We start from the raw sequence: 14988 nt of genomic DNA, 5'->3' as shown, positions 1-14988 counted from the left end.
AGCAAATGGCTCTGCTGTACTCCAGCAGCCAGAGCAGGGCTGTACAGTCCATGCTGAAGAACAATCCCTTATACAGTACTCTTGGCTGCAGTAACAAACTGAAGGCTGTCTCAGCCAAGTTCTGCACTGTGATGGGAGGGTGGCTTTCTACCGAACAGAAATAAAGGGCCAGAATCCCTAATATACAGCAAACGTTACAGTGATGCACTGGAAAGTATGGACCGTGGCCATGTACATCCATCTATTTATTCCATGCAGTACTTAGGCACATACCCCTCACGCTGAGCATCCATCAGCAACAATAATCCATCCTCACATCTCCGCTGTGAGGTAGGAAACACAGGCAGTGAAAGAGATTAGGAGCACAGAAACAAACAAGCAGAACGTCAGTGAGGCAGTTTCTGAACCTAATTTAAAGGTTAGATATTGTCTAACTTTCTACACATGCAGTATGGTGCTAACGGTATCCATTTTGTTTTAACGGCTCTTCTCTTCCTCATCTCCAGTTTTCATTGACAGCTGTGACACAGAAACCTTGATCTCACTGCAGCAGAAATGCTCACAGGATCTGCCTTCAGACTGCGAGGCTGGCCAAGCTAAGCTCTTTCAGTGACTACTCGGAAACTTGCTCTATCTGCATATTCCAGGCTGAATTTTCTTTCTTGATCTTGCAAATTAAAAAAAAATAAAATCACACAGTACTTGCTAGATGTGACTTTTGCCACCAGCACAGTGATATTATCATTACTACTTCTGCAAATGTAGTTAGGGATTTCTTTACCTTTACCACAATGCATGCACGATTTAAAGTGATCTTGAGGGCACCTGAGACCCGTCAGTCATTTCAGACAATGACCCCTTTTTGTTCTTAGTTTCTGGTAAGCAGTCTTTGCAGTCTTTATTGAGTGTACTTTTGCAACCTGTGGTATTGCACTGCATCTTGTTTTTATTGCTTCCACCCTCAAAAATCATCTTGCAGTTCCCACTTGGCATTCTGAATTAGTGACTCACACAGTGACTCTACGAGGCTGCTGTTCTATGGCAAGCACAGAACAAGCCCATGCTGCTCCAAAGTTCTGTTACTGCAAAACATCCATGCTGTGACATGCAGATATTGGTGAAGAAAAATGATACCAACACAACAATTAAAAAGAAAGAAGAAAAAAAAAGAGCTAGGTTACAGCACAGTGCAGAACGGTGGCAGGGAAGGAAAGAAAGAAATAATGCTTATTCAGTGTACCTTCGATTTTGCAGTCAAACCTAGCAGCACTTCCTTCCACAACCTCCATGTCAAGGATTGTTTTAGTAAAATATGGCTTTACGTGGGGCTTTTCTTCAGCCACTTCTTCAAGGAAAGCATCTGGAGGAGAGTGAAAATATTGTTTTACTGTTTTTTAGGGCATATTCTCAAAAAACGCATTTCATTTATTTTTAACCAGGCAGTAATGAAAGCTGCTTTTATTTCATTTCACTTAATTCTTTGGAGCTGATGGGACAGAGAGGACGTGAGCTGCACAGCTGTGTGCCAGTCTGTCACAGCAGCACAAATATTCAGACCATAAATAGAATGAAATCAACATGCAGGCCACTGTGCTATGAATAACCTTTAATTTTTCCTTGAATTTGTTTGTAATCAAGATCAGACTTCTGCTGGTCTGAGGGGAAAACCGCTTCAGCTCGGATCAGTCTACGTGGGTACATCAGAATGACTTGCAGGATCTTCAGAAGTGTCAAACATCTGCACTTCTGATTGAAATGCACCACAAATCCACACTTCTAATGGGGACGTAGGGGAATAATGTGGACACTTTATTTAAAAACTTCTATCTGAGTAGCACGGTTCACCCATCGTACAGCTCTTGGTCACAGCAAGTGTTAATGCTTCACTGCTTGCTCGCTCTCATGAGGAGCTCATACATCACTGCAAGTTTTGTATAAACATGCATTCCCAAACTGATACAGCGTGCAGCTGAAAAATCTGCCTTAATTCTTTGCCTTTAAAAAGAAAACAGTTTGCTTCCACTACTTAGGCTGGGGGATTTAGAGTATCAGAATATGAGAACAATGACTTTTTGATAGATTTCTTTAAAAGAAAAAAAGAAACATAATAACAGAGACAGTGCAGAAATAACCAGCTCAACAATCAGTCTCTTCTAGCGTTTTGCTAAGAGTTTTCCTAAGGTTCCTGAAGAGGTAAAAATGAATTGCAGCGAAGTTCCTTACCTTCATTCTCTACTTTGTCTGCATTTATCGGGCTGGTAGGCGAGCTCCCAGAGGCCTTCCTCCCACTCATACCAGAAATCATTGCCATGGATGACAGTCTTCCTATTGCTCGGACAGCATGGCCTGTTTTCTAAGACATAACACAAAAGGCTTCTGATCAATCCAATCCAAAAGGCATGTGATTTTCTGTGACAATGGTGCTTCGTACAAATTAGCTGGGATCTCTGCAAACCGCGCTGGAATTGTTGGAGAAACTGCTTATATATAGCTCTGATGTTTTAGGAGAGACAGAGCAGGCTGGTCTGAATTACCAAATTTAGTTGCAGATATAAACTTTCCCTGATGAACTCATACCTAAATGAATGTCTCTGTTAGCTGAGGATAAGAAGCGCTGTGCAAGAGGGGAGCCAGCAAGAAAGCTATGCACTGTTTAACTGCAACTTAGCTCTGGTGGTGGATGGGTTTCTCGATAGCCTTATGGGCTGGACTGAGTTTCATCAGAATGAATAAGCAGCTAATATGAAACGAATGAGAAAGTACCATCTGCATGATGGAAGCAGACCTCTGACAGGCTCAAGAATCTACTGCCAGGGTACTAAAATACACTCAAACCACAGTGCGTGTAGTACGGACACGTTTGTTTTGTACAGCTTGCATGATCTCCTAAGAAACACTTAAAATAGAACCTAAGGGGAAATACAAGGTTGATTTAACATAAGTGAGTATTCTGTAGGCTACTAAAAAGCTGGATCCAGGATTTTATGTCTCAGCTACTCTAACTATCAGAATGGCAGAGATGGACTGAGAACAACAGCTCCAGCATTAAGAAACAAGAAGATACGGAGAAAAAAAAATACATGAAATAAAATTATTAAACCAACGTGACAGTCCTAAGAAAAGCTGAGTGCCTCTACAGGACAGGACTTGGGTAGTTCAGTTCAGGTTTGTTAAGGATAACAAAAACCCCTCAGCAGTGCAGGGAGGAAGGAGTCAGAACCCCACAAGAGGCAAATCTATGCTTGGACTCATCTGCCTGTAGCAGTGGAACAGTTGCATTACATGCATGGCACAGCCTCCCCCTGCTCACCCCGGACACCCACACCGCTGTGCTGCACTCACGCACAGCCCACATGGGAGTTTCCCTTGCAGAAACTGCCTGGCACGGCTTATTTCTTGGAATCACAAACATTAGAAATACAGAGACTTATTAGGATAACAAGCCCACTGGTACATCCTCTTCATTACCTGCCATTTTCTTCTGGCCATATATTTCTTCATCCTATCTTTGGAAAGTTTTTTGGCTTCCATGTTTTTGGTGTCTTTTTGCAGCCATGGGTGCTGAAGACATTGAGTACAATTTAAGCGACTCCTGTTTTTATATAAAAAGACCAGTCAGTGTTGCCATTAATGACAGCTGCTTTAACATTATTTCCCTCTCTCTTTTCTCAAAGCTGATATTTCTGTTTCCTAAATTTAGCAGCACAGATCACATGGCACTGCTTTCCCAGCCATGCTTACTTCCCAAGCTCACTTTCTCAATTTCTGGATATATATATTTTTTTCTTTTGAGAGAGAGAGCTGTGCATTTTCAAGTGTGACCAAAACATTATAAAACAGAGCACGAAAAGCCATATGCTTTAGGCATGGAGCACATACAACAGAGCCACAATGGCGATGATCCAGCTACCTCGCGCCTGCAGAACCCTGTCCCAGATCTCTCACTCACTTCTGGAATTTTCCCCATTTCCACCACATAATAGCCTCCCTTCCATACAGCACCAAGCATGTAATAAAACAGCAGTGTCCAAATCTCTGGTTGCACCACACCCATTCTCCACTTTGTGATCACAGAATCATAAAGGTTTGAAAAGACCTCTAAGATCATCCAGTCCTACCATCAGCCCACCCCCACCATGCCCACTGACCACGTCCCTCATTGCTACAGCTCCACAGTTCATGGACATCTCCAGGGACAGTGACTCTGTTGCTTCCCTGCGCATGCACACACCGTAACCCTCTGCTCTCTATCAATCCCATTGAAACTCATTGCAAGAAGAAGGCGTTCTGGCTTTGTTCAGTCTGCTGTAAGCAGGGTTTCCCACTCTATTTTTTTTCTTGTCCAACTGCTAGATTTATACTGTGGTACTTAGAGGCACCACATCCAAAAAGCCACAAAAGGAAATAGACCTAGTGAAACTGCAGCCCATTCAGATCAAGGCAGAATACTGATGCAGCAATCTGTAGTTCTTACATGGTGGCCACACTGCAGCAAAGGCACAGTGGGCACACAGAGCCTCAGGACCTCAGCCTGAGGGAAAGCAAAAGCAGACAGTGCGGGTGATTAAAATAAGCACTCCATTCAGCCCCTGCACTGTGAAATAAACGCCAGCTGCACGCAGGAGAAGGGCACGCAGAGCTCCTTATAAAGTATTGCCAGAGGTGCCTGCGGCGATGCGGCAGTTTGCAGCAGGGGAAACAAGACTGGCAAGTTTGGCTAAATGCAAACATAGAGAGTGTATCAAGTCCAACTGCTTTACTTCATGTCTTTCTTCAGTAGATTGCTGATAAAGTCCTTGGCATCATCAGAGATTTCATCAAAAGCCTCATCGTCGAAGTCCCACGTGGCCGAGGTGACATTGGCCAGGGTCTCGTTGTCGTTGTCTCCCATGAAGGGAGAAAGCCCGCTGACCCTGGGGTAGAACAGACAGACAGACACAAGGCAAACAGCGTCAGTTTGCGAACGGGATTAAATTAGTGTGCGACATCCCCTATGTCCTGCAGGTCTGTGTCAGTCAAAGCTTACTACAAAAAAAAAACAACAAAGACTCAAAGTTAACTACAATTGGGGATACAGGTATGGGGAAGGGACCTAATTTTCTACTGCAAAGCTGAGAGGAATGATTTTGCTCTTTCTTTCTCACTTCCCAAGACTTCTGAGGAGTGAAGCAGCACAAGATGAAAATGGAGACTGAAATGACTTGTGTCATTCTGCATAAATAATATTGCCATCTTCACACCAAAGTCAGTTGGTAGCTTTTGTGTGCGTGTGTGCATTCACAGTGCCTTTCCTACCTTTAGCATCAAACCAAGTGTTTTGTACATTTTATTCCATTTAATTCTGTGGAGAGAGCCTGGGAAGAAAGGTGCAGCATGAAATAATGATATTCCCAGGACTACTTTGTAAACACAATCACACACCTCTCTCTTCCCGAGTTATATTGCCAGATCAAACAGACCTACTTCACAGCAGGCTGTAAAGCTGTGCAGATGCATCCAGAAGTAGTTTGGTCTTTACGTTCTCAATCAGTCATGATGGTTCTTGAAATGGAGATCATACTCTTTTATAGCATAAGCTGAGCTTTCCAGGCTTTTAACTCAGTATAACTGATAAATGGCAAGTGAAAGGCAATTACAGAACGGTCTCATTTCTGCAGTGTATGTTTCTGTAGCTGAGCTGTGTCGTTCATTATACTGTACCTTTGTGCAGCCAGATTCTTCTGATATCTGTCTAGATCAGCCTGTCAGTGAACACCCTCAGACGAAAGGCTGGTTTATTCCTTGAAACTGCAAGTTGGACAGTTGCCCATGTCTCCATCCTGGCATGCAATCTGCCCGATAACCTATTCTCAGTCACATTTTGTGGACTTTATTTCCTTTCTCTGTACAATCACGTTAACCGTTCTCTTAAACAATCAATACATTTCAATAGTAGTACTTTTTTTTTAACTTGGAAAATTAAGTGGGCATTATTAGGGTTCTGGAAATATTATATGTGATGCTTCTGAATATTACAGAAGAGATTGGTAAGAAAGGAGGTTGGGAACAAATAAAGTTAGCGACTAGATGAATAATGTTAGTATAATCCCCTGCTAAGCTGTTTTGTTACTCTTTTGTTACTAATTACATTCAAAATCTCATCCAGATTTTTTTCCTAAGGATTTCACTTCCCTAAGCCAAGCAGAAAGATGCATTCTTTGAAGTTGCAGGCAGGGCAGATATGAAATCTTTTACCATTTCTGGAAGTTTTGTGCAGTGCAGCAGAGTGCAGAATCCTGCACGTATACCTCAGAAATTTGCTAGTAATAATACATGAGGATGAAGATAAAAGGTTGCTTTCTTCTCAGACAGAAGGTGAATCACATCAGAAGGCATCTTCTGTTTTATTTTTTCAGTATCTAGGGTGCATTCAAATACAACAGTGAAGCCTGCCTTTGTAACTGTATAAGGTGGCATACATTTATGCACATATCATAGGCACGAATTGCAGAAAGCAGAAAGATTAATACACACACACAAAAGTACTCCAATAAAACAACCTACTTTACTGTAACCGTTCTCTGACTTTGACACAGTTTACTGGAAGAGACACATGTTATACCTGACAGCACTGCAGAGCTGCTGCAGCCACCACAGAATGAGGGACTCTGCTCTGCCCTCATGCACATCAGCAGCCGTGGGCAGGTGCGTTGCTGATGCAAAAACTCCTTCCTAGAATCCACAAAGCCCTCCTGCAGGGCCTTACAGCTACCCCCACTACAATATTTAAGCACTTTCCTATTAACAACAACAAATAAACTCTTTCAGTAATGTTTTAGGAGGTGAAAAGCTCTCATCCGTATCACCGTTCTTACAGGTCTGATTTCTAAGTTGTCTCTTTTGTGACTATGTAGCAAGCACAGTAGTCTCTCAACCAATTCAGTGGCTTACCAAAAGGCTCACAGTTTATACTAATGAAAGCTCTGTGAAATATTTATTTAATTCACCATCAATTTAGGAGATGCTCTTCATGCTGCTAAACTTCCAGAGGAAACACTTGGGTAGCCAGAGCAAAAACAATCCCACTTTGTCGAAGGATAGCAAATGTGACCTTTGCATAGTATTACCACAAATAGTATTATGCAGCTCTTGTGCTGTAATAATAGTTTGGCCCATGTCCAGAGGTTAAAGCTGCTTATTGAGAGATCACTCCCATGCTGCAGGGACTGCTACAGATGGTGCCCATTGCTCCACACTGATATTGCAGGTGCGGAGTTTGGAGAGACATGTAGCTTTCTGGGCAAAGGGACGGCATGTCACACACAGCTTTTGACAGATGAGGGATACATAGGAGGAGATTAGAGTGGTAAAAAATAGTTGGGTTGCTTTAGTTGGCTTTATTTTATTTAATTTATTTATTTTTTTAAAGAAGAATTGCACAACAGGATTATCTGCTATAATCTTATCTGCTTTCATAGGATCAAACCACTCCATGCACCCATTAACTGGTACCCATTAATCTGCCATTTCCAAACACCACTGTAACAGTGCCTCTTCAAAGGCTTCAGTGAACATATTTTTGCATTTCTGAATGTGCTGTTGTAAATTTATAAGCTGAAAATAACCTTGTCAGTTCACCACAGTTTTACATTGTGAATCAGTTGCTTTGTCATGAAAATACCTGTAAGAAGAACTGGATCCTTGTGTATAGTCAGAAAGCAAAAGAAAAACCAGCCCAGAAACTTATACAGGTTATACTCAGAAATTCTTTTCTTTATCACAGATCTCACTGACCTAAGTCTTGGTTGTTCATTTCTTAATAGCCATTTAAAGTAATAATGGCTGAGCAACTCTTTTGACAGATTATGGAAACAATTTCCTTTTGGAATGCTGAAGCTAAGTGATAAAGATGAGCTACCTCTCCAGAAAATTAATACTGAGCTTACACTGTGAAGCTACTCTTAGACAAGAAGCAAGATGTTTACTGAAAACATTTTTCCAGCTACTTAAGCAGGCATCTTCCTGGCATGTTGGAACCATTTGTTTAGAAAGTCTTTCACGGTTTCCACTTCTAAATAAAGAAGAAAGATATTTTATTCTCAAGGCAACCCTTAGCGTTTATTTGCCTGTTCTAATGAAACTCTGACTGCACATATAGAAATGCCAAGATCAGAAGGGTCCAATGTGGTCCCCAGTCACCAGTGCCTACGTAACAAAACCACAGCTTTTCACTTGGAAGCCTTTGTGCCAGAACTGTCTCCAACCCAGGAAAGATGGGCTTGCTGCATGTCTCGTAAAATGCTGCTCTGAGCATTACTCTGCAAGAAGAGTTTCCAACAGCAACTGATTTGTTCTGACACCGAGCTCCTGCCTGCAGTTTTTGCATTGCAGTAACAGTGAAAAAAGTAACAATTTTCAGTATGAAGAGTTACCTCTGCCTTGTGGCAGGTTATGCCACATAAGCCCATTTATGCAGAGGTGATAATGGCTGCACCCTGGAGATCATGGAGTAGTTGAATGCTTTTACAAATAAAGCTTACAATAGATTCATTTGTTGGAGATGTGCATCCGCTGTACTAAACAACCACTTCCTTAGAGCGGGGCTGACTCACTCCTACACTGGTGATTGCAAGGAAGAAATGGACAACTGATGCCCACGTAAAGGAACACAGCTCATTGCTGAAGCCATGCCAGTACTCTGGCATCCTTGTTTTACATGCTCAGTAGATTAGTGTGGAATCACACTTTGCCAGTGCTGCTGACCAAATAATTCATTTTCTTTTGAGCGTTAGACTTGGCATTAAAGGCCTCTTAGCTTGCTTTGTTGAAGAAAAAAAGAATGCTCTCTTATCTTTATATTAACAAGTCTTAAATTTTTAATATAGTATAGAGCCAAGTGCAAGACAGCAAAGGCGTCGAAGCCCTGAGTATGCACACTCAAAAGATGAAGGATGCTAAAAGGTCTTTCAACTGACCTAACTGCTGAACGACGGAGGAAAAGGAGCAGCGATGAATTAGACAGTAAATGAAAATGAAAGGGAATGTCTGAAGAATCAGGGTATGTATCGCTAGGCAGACAATGAACTTGTATTAGTTAGATTCCAAGGCAACAGAAGGAAAAGTGCTATCTTCTGTCAGTGTGAATACAGAGCTGAGATCTTTGGCTGAAATCTGGGTAAAAAAAAATAAAATTTAGAAATTGTTTCAGATTAATAAATATTAGAAGCACTGGCTATCCAAATGGATCACTGGAAAGAAATGGAAATAGAAAAGTCACAAACAAGTATTTCTGCCTGGACTAAATTGGACAGAAAGAGCTGGAAAGAATTCAGGAGGTTTTAACCTTCATTAGATAAAGGTTACAGCAAACGCAAAAAGAAACACTGAAATAGACATAAATGGAGATGATATACACAAGCTATAATATTTGTGGCCTGTTACTTCAAAGGCAATAGATCAACTTAAGTATGTGGAACAGTACTGTGATGCAGAACAGGACAGAGAGCAAGATAAAAGTGGAAGATAAAAAGCATGAGGTGGAGAATACAAACAGGGAAATTTAAGGAAGAATAGAGAGTGATGAAGAGATGGGACTGAATCAGTTGTCCAAAAAGATTAAAAGGATTTAGTTTGTGGCTTAGAAATGTGGAAAGGATACTCGTGAGCTGTAGGATGGAATTAAGTAAATCATGCTGTAAGGGAGATATGCAGCAGAGTGCAATACATGTACTTCTGTCTGTATGGCAGGAGAGAGGTTTACCTGAAGGGTTTTGGCGGAATGACTTCACCCTGTTTCTTACTTGAGGAAACATCCCACCTAATAATTATTCTGTAGGGAAGACCCTTCACCCACAGAGATCTCTTAAGTAGCTCTTAAGCTCTGCTGCACCTGGGCTGTTTGTTGGTTGTGCAGGGCATACTGGAAGCATGTTTCTCTCTAGGCAGGTTGCCTCCCTCTCAACTGTCCCAAATCCTATCATGAAAGAGATGCTGGCAAGTCTCTCAGCGTTCCCTGCAACTTCACTTAAAGCATGTGCTGGGCACAGCAACTCTGGGCCATCAGCTGTCTGGAGCAGCCTTGTGCTTATGTCCAGTGCCACTGCAGTGCTCAACTCTTCTTTCATGATCTGACTCACCACATCAGCAAGAGAGGGCACAAATGCTGAGGTACGAGCACAGCGATGGTACGGGAGGCAGACACCACGTAAGCGAGTCTTAGAGTTCATACATGAGATTTGGCAGTTCTGAGCATGCAATCAAAACAGGAAAGCAGAGTTACAATTAATGAGAGATCCAATTCTCAATGACTTTTATTTGCATTCTGTAATGATGATGTGATGGTCCCTTTTGGAAATGGCTCTGAGTTGAAAGATGGCAAAAATAGCTGGGCTTTAAGGAAGTGAAGACAGACTGGGAGCCTGTCCATCCGGGTGGGGAGGGAAAGTCCAAGTGATGACTCAGCTCCTCACAGCTCTCCCCAACCACTATTACTTTGTTCTTATGGCAACAAAGACAAATGCTGATTAGTACTGCTGATCGTTATTGTGGCAATAGTTTATGCATGAAAAAGGAGATTTTCATTGCATTTGGGTAATGTAAGTTTACCCTCATGAGGATTTAAATGAGCTTAAAGACATCTTTACAAACAAGTTATTTCGTGAAGTATTTCACAAGGCATATCAGATCAGATGCAACACCTCTCCAATCCCACCAGCATACAAATTTCTTCACTTCTGATGGCACAGAGGAACTGGGAAGAAGCATTTCTGCCCCTGCCAGCAGACTGATCTTTGGCAAGACATTTCACAATTGTTTCACCTGTTCCCTTCGCCCTATGATGTTGACGACATGACCAGTGTGCACTGTATGGGAGCAGAAGCCTTGGTTTGGTTTCCCTTGGGAACACACACAACTGCCATTGCCAACTTTTGCCATGCATGCCTGACATTTCTCAAAAGAAATAGCCTGCTGATATTTCAAGCACACAAAAACTCATCGTATACTTCGGTTAGAAACCTCAAATATGTGTGTCTTATTTGAATAGTTTGTTTCTTAACGTGTGAAAGGCCTCTAGAGGGCAATGCAGCATCGATTTCACTAGTGATTTTTTCGTTGCTGCACAGGCAGTTTGAGATCTCCACACCACTCTTCCCGTGCACAGTAACACAGGAGACCTCAGAAGTTAGAGAAATAAATGGATTTGTCTTCTGAGTACAGCTTGTGTGGTCTAAATTATTTGAACTACGGGATGATCCAAATGAGCTTTCAAGATCCAGAAAAAAAATGCTGGTACTAAATGGAAAATGAAGGTCCTGTAAACAAACTGGCAGAGCAAAGTGACCTTGAAGAGTATAGCACACTTCACATATGCAACAGAAGATAACAGAAGTATTCAGTCTTGGCTGGGAGTAAGAGAGATAATGCAGTAGCTTTTGCACAGGATGAGGAAGAAAATGATGTTGCTTAGTCTGGAAATGAGGAGGGTATGAGAACAAGAATAGGCTGACAAGTAAGAGTGAGCAGAGATGAGGGGAAAAGGCCAGGCAGGGAGAAGAGGGTTCTTCCAGAAAAGAAAGCAAGTTACTGACAGAAGCCTGGTAAGAAAACAAGTGAAAAGAAGATCTTCTACTTACTTGCTATTGAAACTGCAGTGAAGGAAAAACAACCACACTCCAGACTGAGTTTCATCTCATTCATTTATGTAGCATCACATTTGCAAAGTCACAGTAGGAAGAAGATTGATTGCTGTTCTAGGCATGAGACCTGGGAGGTGTTATTTCCACAGACATTTCTCTAAACCCACTGAAGTGCATAATGACATGTTGTCAACATAAAGACTGCACCAAGTACCACAGTGTGTAACCAGGAGCTGCAGCCAACTGTTCTTTAAAATATGTCCACGAGGTTGATCCATGCTGCTTTTAAAATGAATTTATTCAGTGGTTTGCACTTAATAATAAATCAAAACGCACTGTGAACAGATACAGTAATGCTGGGATATTTTAGTCTGTCCCGTGGGAGATGTAATCTGAATGGAAAGACCTCAGAATTACACAAAAATTTTCTCTCTTGAGAATAAAAGAATGAGAAGATGAGTTACGAGTACACGCCCAAACATGTTACTTAAACAGCTGGGAAGGAAAAACACTTTGAAATCAATAATTAAATACGATCACATTGGCTTTTAAATGAGAAATGTGGTTGGTTTGTGATGTAAGATGTATAACACTAAATGGCTAAATTTCTACATCTGCTAATTTTGTAGTTCACTGCTTCAGAGATCAGAGATATTTTATTAACCATGCTGGAGCTTTTAAATGTAATATAAAAGGCCTGAAATGTGGAGAACACCCATAAGCTGGTGGAAATTTCGTATGTTCAGAAACTGTTGGGATTGAGATCAAGAATAGCGAAGATACTCACAGGATGTAGCAGATGACTCCTATACTCCACATATCTGTTTCGTATCCAATAGGTTCATAGTTTATAACTTCTGGAGCCACAAACTCAGGTGTCCCAAAGAGAACTTTGAGAGAACCTGCACTTTCTGTGAAAGATGAAAGAGAAAACCATTAATTGCCGCATTTGAATTTTTAAAAACTATTATTCTCCAGGAGCAGAAAAAAACAAAACAGTTTTTGCACATATGCTTGTGGTATTGTTAACAATTCTAATCAGAAAAACTAAATCATGAGTGAGCTGCTATTTTCTTAGCTGGAACATAAACAATAATTATAAAAAAGGGAGTTATATATTAAGCATCCTCTAACACACAACATGGTGCAAGACACAAAATAAGGAGGTTGTATTGCAAAGAGTTCACTCAGTTTCACAAGAGGATTTCAGGATTCCAGGGTCAGAAAAGGGTTTTAACAAATTGTCTAAGATTTTTACAGCTTAGGGATCTGCATGTTATGGCAGAAATACAGTAATGATAACATTATAATAAGAAATAATTATTTTATTAGAACATATTTTTATAGCCCAAACAGGAAATAGAATCAATGTTGGGTTGCACATCTTTTAACTGAAGCAGCACATTTTCATTGATGCTCATTTCAAATAAAATGGGAAGAAGAAGAAAAGAATAAGCAAGCACGGGCAGGAAGGAAGCTGAAAAGAATACAGCAGGGGTTGGGAAAAAAATCACTTTGAATTAAAAAAAAATGTTTTCTAGAAGTAGAAAAATCTCAGGAAATAAATTGTTTCTGACTTGAGGCAAGCTTGGATTTGGGTTAAGAAACTCATGTCCAGTCTGCACATGTACTTGAATAATCAGCCTTAAGTGAGATCCATTATGTTGCGTTTATCTTGTGTGCAAGAGGAGCATCTAGATGAGGCACTGTACAATGACAGAGGGGAACCGTTCCTCTCCCAAAGAGATTACCATCTACACAAAGCAGATATGTATGGGAAGAAAGGCAGATGTAACAGATTCCAGTCCTGCATCTGTTCAGGTATCCACACATACAGAGATTTGCAGCTTGGCCATCAAGAGAAAAGCTTGAAAAAAAACCCCACCAAATAAATCATGGGTCAAAGTTTTGAGAAGACTCCCCTAAAAGCTACTTGCCCACAATACTGAATCATGAGAGAAATTTTTGTTGACCTGAACTCCCATTACCACACTTTTCAACATAATCATACAAACAAGCTGCTACCTTTTCAAGTTATGTAAATTCCCAACACACAAAATGAAAATTGAAGGATACTGAGGGGTTAATGACTTCCCTACAGATTAAGCAGCACACTTGCAGCAAATTTAAGCACAACTGCAGTGAATTATTCACAGTTGCACCAGTTCCCCATTGTAAATGCTGTGATGATAGAAAATTCATTGTGGAAACATCATTTTCACATGCTACCTCTGCTTTAAGAAGCCTCTATCTACAGAGGCAGGTCATTTCTGAGATGCAAACAGTGAGAAGGAAACTGCCTTGTTCCCTGCATGCAAGTTCACCAACACTGAGATCCTTCCTGCTGGCTGACTGGCCTTCAAAATAGCTTTTTTACACCATAAGGCAGATCCTTTTGTTCTGTACCCAACCTAAACTGATTTAGCTAAGAACAAGGCCCATGTTCTCTCTATATTTTCAATGAGAGATTGCCCTTCCAAGCCCAAACAGGAAGCCTGAGATACTGTTTTCATCACTGCTTTCTTTCTAAGGTCAGCATCCACATGTATTTACATTGGTACTTATGAAAAAGTACCAAAATTTGTCACAAAGCACCCATTTTTCTAAAAGCTACATCACAGTCGTCTGAATCTCAGGCTCAGATGTTTCACATCCAAGTTTGGAAGCTTTTCTGTGCACTGTGTAAACTACCACGAGCCAGCGTGTATGCAGAAGGCTGGTGTACTAAATGTGCTGCCCATGGATCACATAAATGTTTTTTGAAAGCATGGCATTTGAGTGCAAGCATACAATGTGAAAGAACTGATACAGCATTTTGTGCATATAAAAGAAAAAAAGAAAAAAGACCTTTCCAGGGCAATAATATGTCAGTTTTTTACCCAGATGTTTACGAGCCTGGTACACAAGTAGGATCTGTGTTTGGATATCATTCAGTTCAGACAGAAAGTTGACGGGCTCCCGACACAGTATATCATCAGCTGATTAATAAAATAATCTTTACAGTACTCAAAAACCATTCTCTTCCCCTCAAGAAGTTTATCTTGAACAATTTTCTACATGTGTTCCTCGGCACACCAAAAAAGGTCAGGAAAATATCCCACTGCAGTTTGGTATTTCCTGACAGTAGAAGAGAACTAATTAGCAGCAGAAAACAGAGCAGAAGGAGCTGATCCTAATTTCTTTTAAACTGAAAGAAACATGGAATATTTGAAGCCATTCACTCACATTATTACAAAAAATTACAAATAAATCTCAGTTAGCTGTAAGGCAAAATCGGTCACTGTTCCCTTTGGCAGTTCCTTGGCTGAGTGCTGTCTGCTGCCTTGGGGTATGGTGGGAGTACAAGGGCTCCTAATCCCACGTCTGTCAGACC

At 41.0% G+C, this 14988-nt stretch overlaps 1 protein-coding gene across 3 annotated transcripts in view; it reads right to left on the bottom strand.

Moving 5' to 3' along the window:
* MYLK (myosin light chain kinase) overlaps positions 1 to 14988 on the bottom strand; it is a 125589-nt gene that overhangs the window by 2771 nt on the left and 107830 nt on the right. For 2 of the 3 annotated variants that reach the window (XM_042877680.1, XM_042877681.1), the window contains 5 exons: positions 12403 to 12526; positions 4761 to 4913; positions 3469 to 3592; positions 2224 to 2353; positions 1241 to 1360 (listed from right to left, as the gene is read on the bottom strand). In XM_042877680.1, coding sequence (XP_042733614.1) covers positions 1241 to 1360; positions 2224 to 2353; positions 3469 to 3592; positions 4761 to 4913; positions 12403 to 12526 — 651 coding nt within the window. Of the gene's footprint in view, positions 1 to 1240; positions 1361 to 2223; positions 2354 to 2577; positions 2662 to 3468; positions 3593 to 4760; positions 4914 to 12402; positions 12527 to 14988 lie in introns of those variants that run through there. The other variant, XM_042877682.1, reaches the window with a different exon arrangement.

Source organism: Lagopus leucura, unplaced genomic scaffold (genome assembly GCF_019238085.1).
Source record: "Lagopus leucura isolate 7727_CA_CO unplaced genomic scaffold, USGS_WTPT01 Super-Scaffold_100019, whole genome shotgun sequence".
Taxonomy (NCBI): Eukaryota; Metazoa; Chordata; class Aves; order Galliformes; family Phasianidae; genus Lagopus; species Lagopus leucura.
Note: the sequence above shows the minus strand (reverse complement) of the source record. Positions and strands in the feature narration are given on the sequence as shown.